Source organism: Symphalangus syndactylus, chromosome 2, assembly GCF_028878055.3.
Source record: "Symphalangus syndactylus isolate Jambi chromosome 2, NHGRI_mSymSyn1-v2.1_pri, whole genome shotgun sequence".
NCBI classification, from domain to species: Eukaryota; Metazoa; Chordata; class Mammalia; order Primates; family Hylobatidae; genus Symphalangus; species Symphalangus syndactylus.
This window is the reverse complement of record NC_072424.2, coordinates 146,879,451-146,893,461: the sequence shown is the minus strand read 5'-3', so window position 1 is coordinate 146,893,461 and position 14,011 is coordinate 146,879,451. Positions and strand designations below refer to the sequence as shown.

The window sequence follows — 14,011 nt, the reverse complement described above, 5'->3', positions numbered from 1 at the left end:
ACAATTTGATGAGTGTATTATTAGCATTTTTGAAACAACTGTAATTTTTATGTATTCTTCGTCTGTCTCCCAAGATGTTTTATGCTTTGGGAAGCAGTGGATCTGGTGACAGCAGCTTCATATTGTCCCCTCAGGACACATCTGCCCAGCACCTACTGCTGTGCTCAAGTTACAGGAGTCTACAGAGTAACCATGGTAGCTTTGGATGGTGTAACTATTTTCATATGACACTCAAAGTATCTTTGCAAATATTAAAAAAAGAGATAAAAATTGTGAATTGGAGACAGATGTGCTTTAAAATAACGTACACATGCGTTTATTTTGTTTTTCTCCAAATATTGAGAATTTTCAAGCCTTTAAAAATTACCTTTTTTTAAAATTTTATTTTATTTTATTTTTTTGAGATGGAGTCTCACTCTGTTGCCCAGGCTGGAATGCAGTGGCGCGATCTTGGCTCACTGCAAGCTCCGCCTCCTGAGTTCACACCATTCTCCTGCCTCAGCCTCCCGAGTAGCTGGGACCACAGGCGTCCACCACCACGCCCAGCTAATTTTTTGTATTTTTAGTAGAGATGGGGTTTCATGGTGTTACCCAGGATGGTCTCGATCTTCTGACCTTGTGATCTGCCTGCCTCGGCCTCCCAAAGTGCTGGGATTACAGGTGTGAGCCACCGCGCCCGGCCAAAAATCACCTTTTATTTATTATAACACAGAGCATTTGCTTAAGGGCAATCATAAAGTCTCTAATTGTATTTTGAGAACATTTATCAATTACATTATCACCTTCCTGATACCTTGGCCTTATGAATATTAAAACAAAGTTTCTAATTGAGACCTGTATTGAAAATGTTTGCTAGCCTTTTTTGAAGTATTTTTTTTTGAGACAGAGTTTCGCTCTGTCGCCCAGGCTGGAGTGCAGTGGCCTGATCTCCACTCACTGCAAGCTCTGCCTCCTGGGTTCACGCCATTCTCCTGCCTCAGCCTCCTGAGTAGCTGGGACTATAGGCGTCCGCCACCATGCCCTGCTAATTTTTTGTATTTTTAGTAGAGACGGGGTTTCACCGTGTTAGCCAGGATGGTCTTGATCTCCTGACCTTGTGATCCTCCCGCCTCGGCCTCCCAAAGTGCTGGGATTACAGGCGTGAGCCACCGTGCCCAGCCTCTTTTGAAGTATTTTCAAAAGATGATCTCAAGTTGTCCATTCTCCTTTGCCTCACTTCTCTTGTGAAATTCTGCTCCCCCCTGCACACAGGAAATTGTTATTGCTGCCCTGCCCGCAGCACAGAGGTGGTGCTGAGCAGTCATACTTTGCCCTGGAATGTCAGACTTCTCAGTCAGGGGGCTGGCAGGCAGGCAGCGGAAGGTCCTACTGATGAGTAGCACCTGACAGTGCTCTTTCTTTCTCTGCAATTCCTGTCTGACCAAGGGTCCTTCAGACAGAGGATTCCATCCTAGCAGTCCGGCCGTGGATCCATGTCCTGCTGCCTCCTAAGGGCAAAGTAGTTTAGATGGTGTGAAGTGCTGGGAAGGAGGTGGATGGGGTAGGGGGGCAGGGATGGGAGCCAGCTCTCAGGGGCTTCTGCTGAGACTTGGAGAATGGGAAGAGCTCCCAAGGTGCAGAGGTGAGGAGGAATGGAACATGAAGATAAAGTGTGCATCCTGAGGCAGTAAAAGCCCTGCTGTGTTGTAAGAGCTGGAAGAAAGAGTGAATAGAAAGAGTAGCGGTAGAGGGAGGAGCTGGTGAAGAGGAAGAGAGAGGCAGAGGCTGGGTTAGCAGAATCTCTCAGGGCCAGCACGAGGAGCACATGAGTGGATTTTTTGAATCCATGTGACCAGTGTGAGGGCTGCATGGTTGGATCCTCTGAATCCACATGACCAGCATGAGGGCCGCATGGGTGGATCCTCTGAATCCACGTGACCAGCGTGAGGGTCGCATGGGTGGATCCTCTGAATCCACGTGACCAGCATGGGGGCCGCATGGATGGATCCTCTGAATCTACGTGACCAGCATGGGGGCCGCATGGGTGGATCCTCTGAATCCATGTGACCAGCATGAAGGCTGCATGGGTGGATCCTCTGACTCCACATGACCAGTGTGAGGGCCTCATGGGTGGGCCTTTGAATACCCACAGCCTGCATGACCCCACTGGATGTTTGGGTGCTTGCCCATCACTTTCTAAGCAGGTCTGTTGTCTGTGCCTTCAGGTGCATCTATTGCCGGCCTGCAGTGGGGTGTGGGGTACAACAGAATCAAGGATAACCCCAGTGCCATTCCCACATGTTTCTGGAAGTGATTATGCTGTGAAGTTAAGTGTAAAGTTGGATGAAGACCTGAAACTTTTTATTTTTGTCAATGTTTCATTAGTTTATGCTTTATGAAACATAGCCAGTGAATCACTGATTATAGAACCTGTGGTAGCTTAACTGTGATTACATAGAGTGTTGTGAAATGGTTGAATAAAGCTCAGGTTAGTTATGGGCGATGTGGGTTCCAAATGCAGTTTCCTAACAACTGATTTGCTGTGGTCAATTCAGAAAATAACTTTGTGTCTTAGTCATTTCAGTAAACAACGTTTAGAATGCTAAGTGCCAGTGCTGCACCCATGCCACGTGGATCATTGTTTAGTCTTTGCCCATCAGTAACTGTTCTCATTTGACAGTCATGGAAGCTGCTCGAGAAGGCCTAAGCAGGATCTGTTGAGTGGGAATAGTGGTATTTGAGTCAAGGTTTGCTTAACTGGAAAGCCCGTGAGAAGAATGGGGCAGTTGTTGAGTGGGAATAGTGGCATTTGAGTCAAGGTTTGCTTAACTGGAAAACCCATGAGAGGAATGGGGGCAGTTTTGAGTGGGAATAGTGGTATTTGAGTCAAGGTTTGCTTAACTGGAAAGCCCATGAGAGGAATGGAGCAGTTGAGAATGTGGAAGCTCCAGAGTTTTCAGCAATTTCTCTTTTTTTTTCTTGGGGTGAGGAGAGGTGAATAAGTAGGTATGATGTGGTATGTGTGTGTGGTCAAACTAGTAAGTATCAATAGGTAATAGACTTTTTTTCTATATTAAATATGATATCTATAGTCATCTTATATGTACTTTTTGTTTTCAGATTGAAGATGGAAAATCCCCAGGACATTTTCTCAAGTAATGGTGGCTGTCTAAGTGATATAGTTATAGAAAAATACCTGGTTGAATCCAAGGAGTCTGTGTCTCATGTTCAGCTTGCTTGCAGCCTGCAGGACTGTGCTTTCCCTTTGGATGGGACTGAACTTTGTATATGGAACGCTAAGGATCCTTCTCATCAGGTATTGAACAAGTTATATAACCAGTGTCATGAAGGGCTTGCCCTTGTCTCTCCATGTCTTTGATGCTGTTCAGACAGCATTACTGTCTATATCCAGTGTCATGAAGGCCTTGCCCTTGTCTCTCCATGTCTTTGATGCTGTTCAGACAGCATTACCGTCTGTAGATTCAGCTACCAACTATGGGCGAAAAATATTGATAAAAACATTTTTTTTTTATTTATTTTATTTTTAAATTTATTTTTATGTATTTTATAATATTTTTATATTTAGAACACAAGTGATCTGGAATTAATTTAAAAAGTTTCTTCAGTAAGAAACTGATTGAAAAGGTTTGTCTTAACATAATCAAGTCTGCTACATTCGAATGTTTAGATTGACCTTTCTCACTTTTTCAGTGAAGTATAAACTACTTAGAAAAAAAAAGTTCCACATAATAAGTGCATGTTGCAATGACTATAACTAAATGAATATGCCCAGGTAACCACCCCTAGGTCATGCCTCTTCTCCATCATTGCCCACTTCTCTCCTCCCCAAAAGGCAACACTATCTTGACTTCTAATACCACAGGTTAGTTTTGCTTATGATGAACTTTATATAAATGTGATTATACATTACGTACTTTTTTATGCTGGTTTCTTTAATCAACATGTTTATGAGATTCATCCATGTTGTTCATTTTCATTGCTATACAGTATTAGGATTTATTAGGTACCACTATGCCCTTTTTGAAAGGCTAAAATAAAAACACATTTTTATTATAGAGTAATAAGTAGAATTACATTCTACTTATGTAAATAGACCACACTTTATCTATTTTTATTATAGAATAATAAGTAGAATTACGTTCTACTTATATAAACAAACCAAACTTTATCCATGCTTCTGTTGGTAGACATTTGTTGTATTTCAGTTTTTTGGCTGCTAGATTCTTTCATACGTCTTTTGGTGCACACATAATTGCTGAGTTGTAAAGGATACGTAAGCAGTTGACTCTTGAACAACATGGGTTTGAACTGTGCTAGTTCACTTATACATGGATTTTTTTCAACCCAATGTGGGTTGAAATTTCAGGATATGAAATTTTCAGGATATGAAAACTACATATTTGGAGGGGCACCTTTTCATATATGTGGAGTCCACACAGCCACCTATGGGATGTGTGTGTACACAGATTTTGGTTTGTGTGGGGTTCCTGGAATCAATCCCTCATGATACTGAGGGATGTCTATATTCAGTAGATAATGCCAAGCAGATTTCCAAATTGGTTATACCAATCTGTATTTCTTCTAATGGTGTGTGACTTTCAGTTGAACCATATCTTCACCTAAGCTTGTTTATTTTAGCCTTTCAAAAAGGGCATAGTGGTACCTAATTATAATTAGTAATTCCATGATTATTAAAGAGGTTTAGCACATTTTTGCACATTTATTGACCATTTAGATATTCTTTTTTGTGATATATGTTTTCAAATCTCTTGCCATTTTTTTCTATTGGATTATCTGTCTTTTTTCCGTTGATTTGAAGGAGTTCTTTATATTGTAAATACAGGTTTTCTGTCCCTTTAGTTTGCATTTTCTAGAGTTTTATGTACACAGAATCATATAGCAATTTAATTTTTATTGACATGTAATAGCTGTACATATTTTGGGGGTATATGTAATATTTTGATACAAGTATACAATGTATTATGATCAAATCAGGATAATTGGGATGGCCATCACCTCAAACATTTATCTTTTTATTGTGTTAGTAACATAGTTTTTTTCTTCTGGCTATTTTGAATTATATAATAAGTTATTACTAACTGTAATTTTCCTACTGTACTGTTGAATACCAGAACTTATTCTTACTATCTAACTGTATTTTTTATCCCTTCTCTCACTTCTTTTCATTCTCCCCAATTCCCTTCCTAGCCTCTGGTAGCCACCATTCTACTCCCCACTTCCACAAGGTCCACTTTTTAATTCCACATATCAGTAAGAACATGTGATATTTGTCTTTCTGTGCCTGGCTTATTTCATTTAACATAATGACCTCCAGTTCCATCCATGTTGCTGCAAATGACAGGATTTCAGTCTTTTTATGGCAGAATAGTATTCCATTGTGTATATATACCACATTTCTTTATCCATTTATCTGTGGATGGACACTTAGGTTGATTCCATATCTTGGCTGTTGTGATAGTGCTGCAGTAAATATGGGAGTGCGTTATTATATAATGTAATTACTTGTCTCTTTGTATAGCTTTTAACTTGATGTCCGTTTTATCTGATGTAAGTATAGCTACTCCTGCTTGCTTTTGGTTTCCATTTGTGTGAAATATATTTTTCCATCCCTTCACTTTAAGACTATGTGTGTAATGAGTTTCTTGTAGTCCACATATAGTTGGGTCATATTTTTCTGTTTATTCAGCCAGTCTATATCTTCTAATAGGGAATGTTATTTATTTACATTCAGGGTTATTGATAGGTAAGGACTCATTCCTGTCATTTTACTGATTGTTTTCTAGTTGTGTATCTTTTGTTCCTTACTTCTTCTTTTACTGTTTATTTTTTCAGTTGGGTGGTTTTCTATAGATTTGATTCCTTTGTCTTTCTCCTTTGTGTATTGGTTCTACCAGGGAGTTTTATAGTCTTCCATGTTTTCATGACGGTGGTTATCATCATTCTACTTCCAGGTAAAAGACTCCCTTGAGCATTTCTTATAAGACCAGTCTAGTGGTGATGAATTTGTTGAGTTTTCTTTGTCTCTGAAGATTTAATTTGTCCTTCATTTCTTAAAAATAGCTTTGCTGGGTATAATATTCTTGGCTGGAAGTTTATTTTCTTTCAGTACTTTGAATATAGCAACCAATTCTCTCCTGAACTGTAAGGTTTCTGCTGAAAAATATGCTTAGTCAAATAGAGGTTCCCTTATGTGTGACTTGATGCTTTACTCTTGCTGCTTTAATTTTTTCTTTGTCTTTGGGTTTTGACAATTTGACTGTTACGTACCTTTAAAAGGACCTATTGGGATTGAAACTATTTGGTTATTCAAGCTTCCTGGACCTGGATTTCCATCTCTTTCCCAAGACTTGAGGCGTTCTCTGCTATGATTTATTAAATATGTTTTCCTCACCTTCTTCTTTATCTTCTTCTGCTAGAATGCCCATATTATGAATATTTATTTGCTTAATGATGTCTCAGAAATCACATAGGCTTTATTCTTTTTTATTCTCTATTCTTTTTTTTGTCTGCTGGTATTATTTCAAAAGTCCTGTCTTCAAGTTCAGAAATTCTTTCTTCAGCTTGATCAAGCCTAGTTGCTTAATCTACTTGTTAAAGCTCTCAATTATGTTTTTAAGTTTTATTCACTGAATTCTTTAACTCTAGGATTTCTCTTTGGTTCTTTTTAAAATAATATATATTTCTTTGTTGAATTTCTCATTCAGATCATGGATTGTTTTCCTGATTTTGTTGAATTGTCTATCTGTATTCTCTTGAATCTCAATGAATTTCCTTAAAATTATTATTTTGAATTCTTTTTCCAACATTTCATATATTTTCTTATGATTGGTGTCTGTTACTGGAAAATTGTTGTTTTCCTTTGGAGGTGACTTTTTTTTGTTGTTTGTTTTTGGCTTTTTTTTTTCTTTGATTTTCATGGTTGATATGTCCTGACATTGATTTAAGAGCATCTGATGGGAAAGTTGCACCTTCCAATTATATGGAGCACGTTTCATAGGGATTTATTTGTATGAATGTGTCCTGGGGTGTCAGTTTAGTGGGGTCTTTTGGTCTTGGTTCTAGGTGGATGTAGTAGTGTAGTATCCGTGTGGTTTCTTCTGTTGTAATCCACACTAGTGACATTTATGAGTTTCTCAATGGCCTTGACTAAGAGAATTCGTGGTGATGGTTGTGTAGCTTTGCCAAGGATGGGTTCACCTGGTATTACTCAGGTTGGGGGTACACATGTACACATAGGGTCAGCCAACTTGGGGTCTGGCTTGCTGGGGTTGGGGCCACAGGGATGTTATTGTGGCCAGGAGCATGGGCACATGGTTGCTTGGCCAGCATAGGGACATATCTGCTGGGGCAGCTCCTGGGGCTGTTTCTCCAGCATTGGACATAGGCACAAGGCTGCTCAGCTGGCTGCGGGAATGCCCATTAGGGATGGCCCACAGAGCTGTTTCTCTGGCTTTATAAGTGGGCACATAGCTGCTGGGTTTGTCTGAGAGCATATCTGCTGGGGGAAACCCACAGGGCTGCTTCTCAGTCCCAGGACATAGTCACACAGCTTATTGGCTGGCCTCAGTTCATGTCTGCTAGGGTGTCCAGTGAGGCTGTTCCTCTGGCTTGGGATGTGGGCACATGGCTGCTTGGCTGACCTGGGGGCATGTCTCCTGGGTGTGGACACAGGGCTGTTGTAGGCCCAGGACATGGGAACAGGGCTGCTCAGCTCGCTTGGTGGTGTGCCTCCAAAGGCAACTCATGGGTCTTTTTGTTGAGTCTGAGACATGGGCACATAGCTGTTTGTTGGGCCTGGGAGCATGCTTACCATGGGCAGCCTGTGAGACTGTTTGTCAGGCCTTTATTGGAGACTCGGGGACATTGGACAGCCCAGAAGTATTTCTTCTTGGGGCAGGGGTGCCATCACGCTCAAGGCCAAATGAGGTGGTAGCCAAGCCCCTTGGAGGACTGGGCCATTTCTGAGCTTGAAGCTGAGAGCACGCTTAGTGTATCAGCCACCTAGGTGTGGGTCTGAACTCTCAAAATGGCCTTCTAGGATCTTGGCTCCACTGGGGTTTCACAACTTCTACCTGAATTCTGAGGCTCCTGTAGAGAGACTTTGGACCATGAATGGGTGCAGAATTTTTGTTATTGTCAGGGGATATGAGTGGGTTAGCTTCTATTTCACCAGCTTGGTGATGTCTGATATTTACTCATTTTGTTTGGCTTTCTTCACTCAGGATAATTGAGATCCATGTTATTGCATTCAGTAGTTCATTCTTCTTTATTATTGAGTAATATTCATTGTCTGGATATATTATACTTTATACATTCTCCTGTTGGTGGGAATTTAGGTTATTTTTAGTTTTTGACTATTGCAAGTAACACTATTAGGAATAATTGTGTTTGTGTCTTTTGTTTTATAAATGTCAGTTAGGTTGAGGTGGCTAATAGTGTTCTTCAAGTCTTCTGTATTCTTGATGATTTCATGTCCAGTTGTTCAATCAGTTATTGAAAGAGGCATATTGAAATCTATGACTGTGTGAACTTATCTATCTTCCATTAGTTTTTACTTTATGTATTTTGAAACTCTGTTATTAAGCACATATGTGTTTAGTATATTTTATGTCCTCTTGAACTGACTTCATTTATTATAAAGTGATACTGTTTTTTGATCCCTGGTAATATTCTTGCTCTGAAATCTTCTTTGACTACTTTCTATTTTCATTAATGTTAGCATTGTATATCTTTCATTTCCTCTCTCACAACCTTTATGTTTTTGTTGTCATACATTTTACTTTTGCATATGCTACAAATCTGACAATCCATTATTACTTTTGTTAAACATTCAGGGATCTTTTAGAGATATTTAAACAATAAGAAAAATGTCTTCTTTTTTCTTTTGGGATGGAGTCTTGCTCTGTCGCCCAGGCTGGAGTGCAGTGGTGCAATCTTGGCTCACTGCAACCTCCACCTCCCAGGTTCAAGCGATTCTCTTGCCCTCCGCCTCCTGAATAGCTGGGACCACAGGTGTGAGCCACCATGCCTGGCTAATTTTTTTTTTTTTTTTTTTGTAGTTTTAGTAGAGACAGGGTTTCACCATGTTTGCTAGGATGGTCTTGATCTCCTAACCTCGTGATACACCCTCCTCGGCCTCCCAAAGTACTTGGATTACAGGCATGAGCCACTGCACTTGGCCTTTTCTTTTTTAATTTTAAGGCTCTTAAATTTAAGAAAGAAAAATATCTTGCACATCTACCCACGTAATTATATTTTTGGTGCTCTTCATTCCTTTGTGTACATGCATGTTTCCATCTGGTAGCATTTTCCTTCTGCCTGAAGTATTTTATTTAACATATGTTTCAGTGCAAATATGGTGATAAATTACTTCAGCCTTTGTGTGTTTAAAAAAGTTTTTGTTTTGCCTTGTTTTTGAAAGGCATTTATATTGAGTAGAGAATGCTAGTTTGACAGATTTTTCTTCAGGTTTTTAATATGTTGCTCTTCTATCATTTCAATGAGAATTCTGTTATTATCTTTATCTTTGTTCTCATGTATACAATCGGTTATTTTTGTCTGGCTGCCTTTAAAACTTTCTATATGACCAATTTTGAACAATTTGATCATGCTATGTTTTGGCGTATTTTTCTTCATATTTCTTACTCTTGTATGTATTAGGCCATTTTTGCATTGCTATAAAGAAATACCTGAGACTGGATAATTTATAAAGAAAAGAAATTTAATTGGCTCATGGTTCTGCAGACTGTACAAGCATGGCACCAACGTGTGCTTTGCTTTTAATTAGGACTGCAGGAACCTTACAGTCATGGCAGAAGGTGAAGGGGGAGCAGGTACTTCACAGGGTGAAAACAGGAACAAGTGGTCAGGAAGAGGTGCCATATATTTTTAAATGACCAGATTTCATGAGAACTCACTCACTGTGGTGAGGACAGCATTAAGCCATGAGGGATCAGCCGGCATGACCCAAACACCTCCCACCAGACCCCACCTCCAACACTGGAGATTACATCTCCACATGAGATTTGCAGGGGACATGCAAACTATATCATTCTACCCCTGGTCCCCTAAATCTCATGTCCTTCTCACATTGCAAAATACAATCATGTCTTTCCAACAGTCCCCCAAAGTCTTGTTGACAAAAAGAGTCAAACTCTGTAAAATATTTTAAGAGATTTATTTTGAGCCAAGTATGAGTGACCATGGCCCGTGACATAGCCCTCAGGAGGTCCTGAGAACATGAGCCCAAGGTGGTCAGGGCACAGCTTCATTTTATATATTTCAGGGAGGCATAAGACATCAATCAAATACACTTAGGAAATACATTGATTTCATTCAGAAAGGCGAGACCACTCAAAGCAGGGGCTTCCAGGCTATAGGTAAATTTAAACATTTTCTGGTTGACAATTGGTTGAGTTTATCTAAAGGTCTGAGATCGATAGAAAGGAATGTTCAGGTTAAGGTAAAGGATTGTGGAGACCAAGTTTTACTGTGCAGAGTAAGCTCTCAGATAGCAGACTTCAGAGAGAGCAGGTTGTAAATTGTTTCTTTTTGGACTTAAAAGGATGCCTGGCTCTTAGTTGATTATCTCCTGGATCTGGAAAGGAAGGAAGGAAAACAAAGGGGAAAGGGGTTTCTCTACAGAATGTGGATTTTTACCACAAGAGACTTTGCAGGACAATTTCAAGGTATGGCAAGGAAATATATTTTGAGGTAAAACATTTTGATTTTCTTCCTTGTTATGCCAGAGTCAGATTGGAAAGTAAGCCACGATAGAAAGGGTCAAATAAAACTCATCTGATGAGAATTTATGGTTGGTAAGGCATGACTCCCCAGACCCCTTAGAAAGGAATTTGGGCAAGATAAAAAAAAATCAGAGCTTAATCCTCATCCTTAATTTGTTCCAGCATCAACTCAATCAAAAGTCCCAAGTCCTAAGTCCAAAGTTTCATCTGAGACAAGGCAAGTTCCTTCCACCTATGAGCCTGTAAAATAAAAAAACAAATTATTTACTCCCAATATACAAAGGGATTATAGGCATTGGGTAAATACTCCCATTTCCAAAGGGAAAAACTGGCCAAAAGAGAGGGGCTATAGGCCCCATGCAAGTCTGAAACCCAGCAGGACAGTCATTAAATCATAAAGCTCCAAAATTATTTCCATTGACTCTGTGTCCCACATCCAGGGCACACTGGTGCAAAGGGTGGACTCCCAAGGCCTGGGGCAGCTCTGTCCCTGTGGCTTTGCAAGGTTCAGCCCTTGTGGCTGCTTTCACTGGTGGTTGAGTACCTGCAGCTATTCTAGAAGCAGGGTGCAAGCTGCTGGAATATCTGCCATTCTAGGGTCTGGATGATGGTGCCCCTCTTCTCACAGCTCTAGTAGGCAGTGCCTCAGTGGGGACTCTGTGTGGGGGTTCCAACTCCACATTTCCCCTTGGCACTGCCCTAGTAGAAGCTCTCTGTGAAGGCTCCACTCCTGCAGCAGGCTTCTGCCTTGGCACCCAGGCATTCTCACAAATCCTCTGAAACCTAGCTGGAGGCTGCTAAGCCTCCTTTACTCTTATACTCTGTGCACCCGCAGGCTTAATACCACATGGAAACCACCAAGGCCTGTGGCTTGCACCCTCTGAAAGAGCAGCCCAAGCTGTATCTGGGGTCCTCTGCGCTGAGGCCAGAGCTGGAGAGGGGAGCAGTGTCCTGAGGCTGTGTGAGGCAGCAGGCCCTGGCTGGCAAAACCATTCTTTCCTCCTGGGCTTCAGGGCCTGTAATAGGAGGGACTGCCTTGGAGATATCTGGAATGTCTTGGAGGCCTTTCCCATTGCCTTGGCTGTCAGCCTTTGGTTCTTTTTTTAGTTATACAAATATCTTAAGTAAATGGTTGCTCCACAGCCTGCTTGAATTCCTCTCACCAAAAACGCTTTCTTTTTGCCACATGGCTGGGCTGCAAATTTTCTGAACTTTTATGCTCTGCTTTCCTTTTAAATATAAATTCCAACTTTACGACATTTCTTTGCTCCTGTATATGATTGTAGGTTGTTAGAAGCAGCCAGGAGACATCTTACATGCTTTGCTGATAAGAAATTTCTTCCTTCAGGTACCCTAGGCCATCACTCTCAAGTTTAAGCTTCCACAGAGCCCTAGGGCATGAACAGAATGCAGCCAAGCTCTTTGCTGTGGCATAACAAGAGTGACCTTTGCTCCAGTCCCAGCAAGTTCATTTCCATCTGAGACTTCCTCAGCCTAGACTTCACTGTCTTTACCACTATCAGTGTTTTGGTCACAGCCATTTAACTGGTCTCTAAGAAGTTCCAAAGTTTCCCTCAGCGTCTTGTCTTCTTCTGAGCCCTCCAAACTCTTCCAACTTCTGCTGGTTACTGAGGTCCAAAGCCACTTCCACATTTTTAGGTATCTTTATAGCAATGCCCCACTTCTTGGTACCGATTTTCTGTATTAGGCCTTTCATGAATTACTATGTCAATGAAAGCATCAAAGTCTGTAAAATATTTGAAGAGATTTATTCGGAGTCAAATACGAGCGACCAGTGGCCCGAGGCACAGTCTTGAGGTCCTGAGAACATGTGCCTAATGGTCAGGCTACAGCTTGGATTTATACAATTTAAGGAGACATAAGACATCAATCAATACGTGTAATATGTACATTGCTTAGGTCCAGAAAGGTGGGACAGTTCAAAGTGGGGGCTTCCAGGTCATAGGTGGATTCAATAATTTTCTAAATTGCAGTTGGTTGAAAGTGTTATTATCTAAAGACCTAGACTCAACAGAAGGAATGTCTGGGTTAACATAAGGGATTGTGGAGACCAAGGTCCCCAATATACATAAGAAGCCTCCAGGTGGCAGGCTTCAGAGAGAATAGATTGTAAATATTTATTAGACTTAAAAAGTGCCAGAGTCTTAGTGGATACTCTTCTGGATCAGGAAAAAGGCCTACAAAGGAAAGGGGATCTTCTGCAGAATGTAGATTTCCCCCACAAGAGACAGCTTCGCAGGCCTATGTCAAGATATGGTAAAGAAACATAATTGGAGTTAACATATTTTAATTCCCTTCTTTATCTGTCATGTGATGTTATGCCAGAGTTAGGTTGGAAGGTAAGCCACGTTATATAGGGTTAAATAAAACCCTCTGATGAGACTTTATGGTTTTTAGTGTGTGAATCCTTAAGCCTCTTAGATAGGAATTTGGACAGAAGAAAAAGGTCAGAGTTTAGTCCTGAGGTATAACGAAATACCTGAGACTGGGTAATTTATAAAGAAAAGAGATGTAATTGGCTCATGGTTCTGCAGGCTGTACAAGTGAGGACTAAACTCTGATTTTTTATCTTGCCCAAATTCCTACCTAAGGGGCCTAGGGAGTCATGCCCTACAAACCATAAATTGTGATTAGATGGGTTTTATTTGACCCTGTATATCATGACTGACTTTTCAATCTGACTCTGGCATAACATTATGAGATAAGGAAAAAATATTCAACCCCAAAATATATTTCCTTGCCATACCTTGAAATTGCCCTGCAGAGTCTCTTGTGGGAAAAATCCACATTCTATAGAGAATCCCCTTTCCGCTTTGTTTTCCTTCATTCCTTCCCAGATCCAGGAGATAATCAAGTAAGAGCCAGGTATCCTTAATGTCCGATAAGAAAAATTTTACAGCCTGCTCTCTCTCAAGTCTATCTGAGAGCTTCCTCTGCACAATAAAACATGGTATCCACAATCCTTTATCTTAATCTGAACATTCCTTTCTGTCGATCTCAGATCTTTAGATAAACTCAACCGTCAACCAGTAAATGTTTAAATTTACCTATAGCCTGGAAGCCCCAGCTTTTGAGTTGTCCCGCCTTTCTGAACGAAACCAATGTATTTCTTAAGTGTATTTGATTGATGTCTCATGCCTCCCTAAAGTACATAAAACCAAGCTGTACCTCAACCACGTTGGGTGCATGTTCTCCGGACCTCCTGAGGGCTGTGTCATGGACCA

General features: G+C 40.7%; 1 protein-coding gene across 1 annotated transcript in view; it reads left to right on the top strand.

The window, feature by feature from the left end:
• WDR27 (WD repeat domain 27) overlaps window positions 1-14,011 on the top strand; it is a 295,727-nt gene that overhangs the window by 9,895 nt on the left and 271,821 nt on the right. Inside the window, exon 3 of the mRNA XM_063623917.1 lies at window positions 3,100-3,295. Coding sequence (XP_063479987.1) covers window positions 3,100-3,295 — 196 coding nt within the window. The remainder of the gene's footprint in view (window positions 1-3,099; window positions 3,296-14,011) is intronic.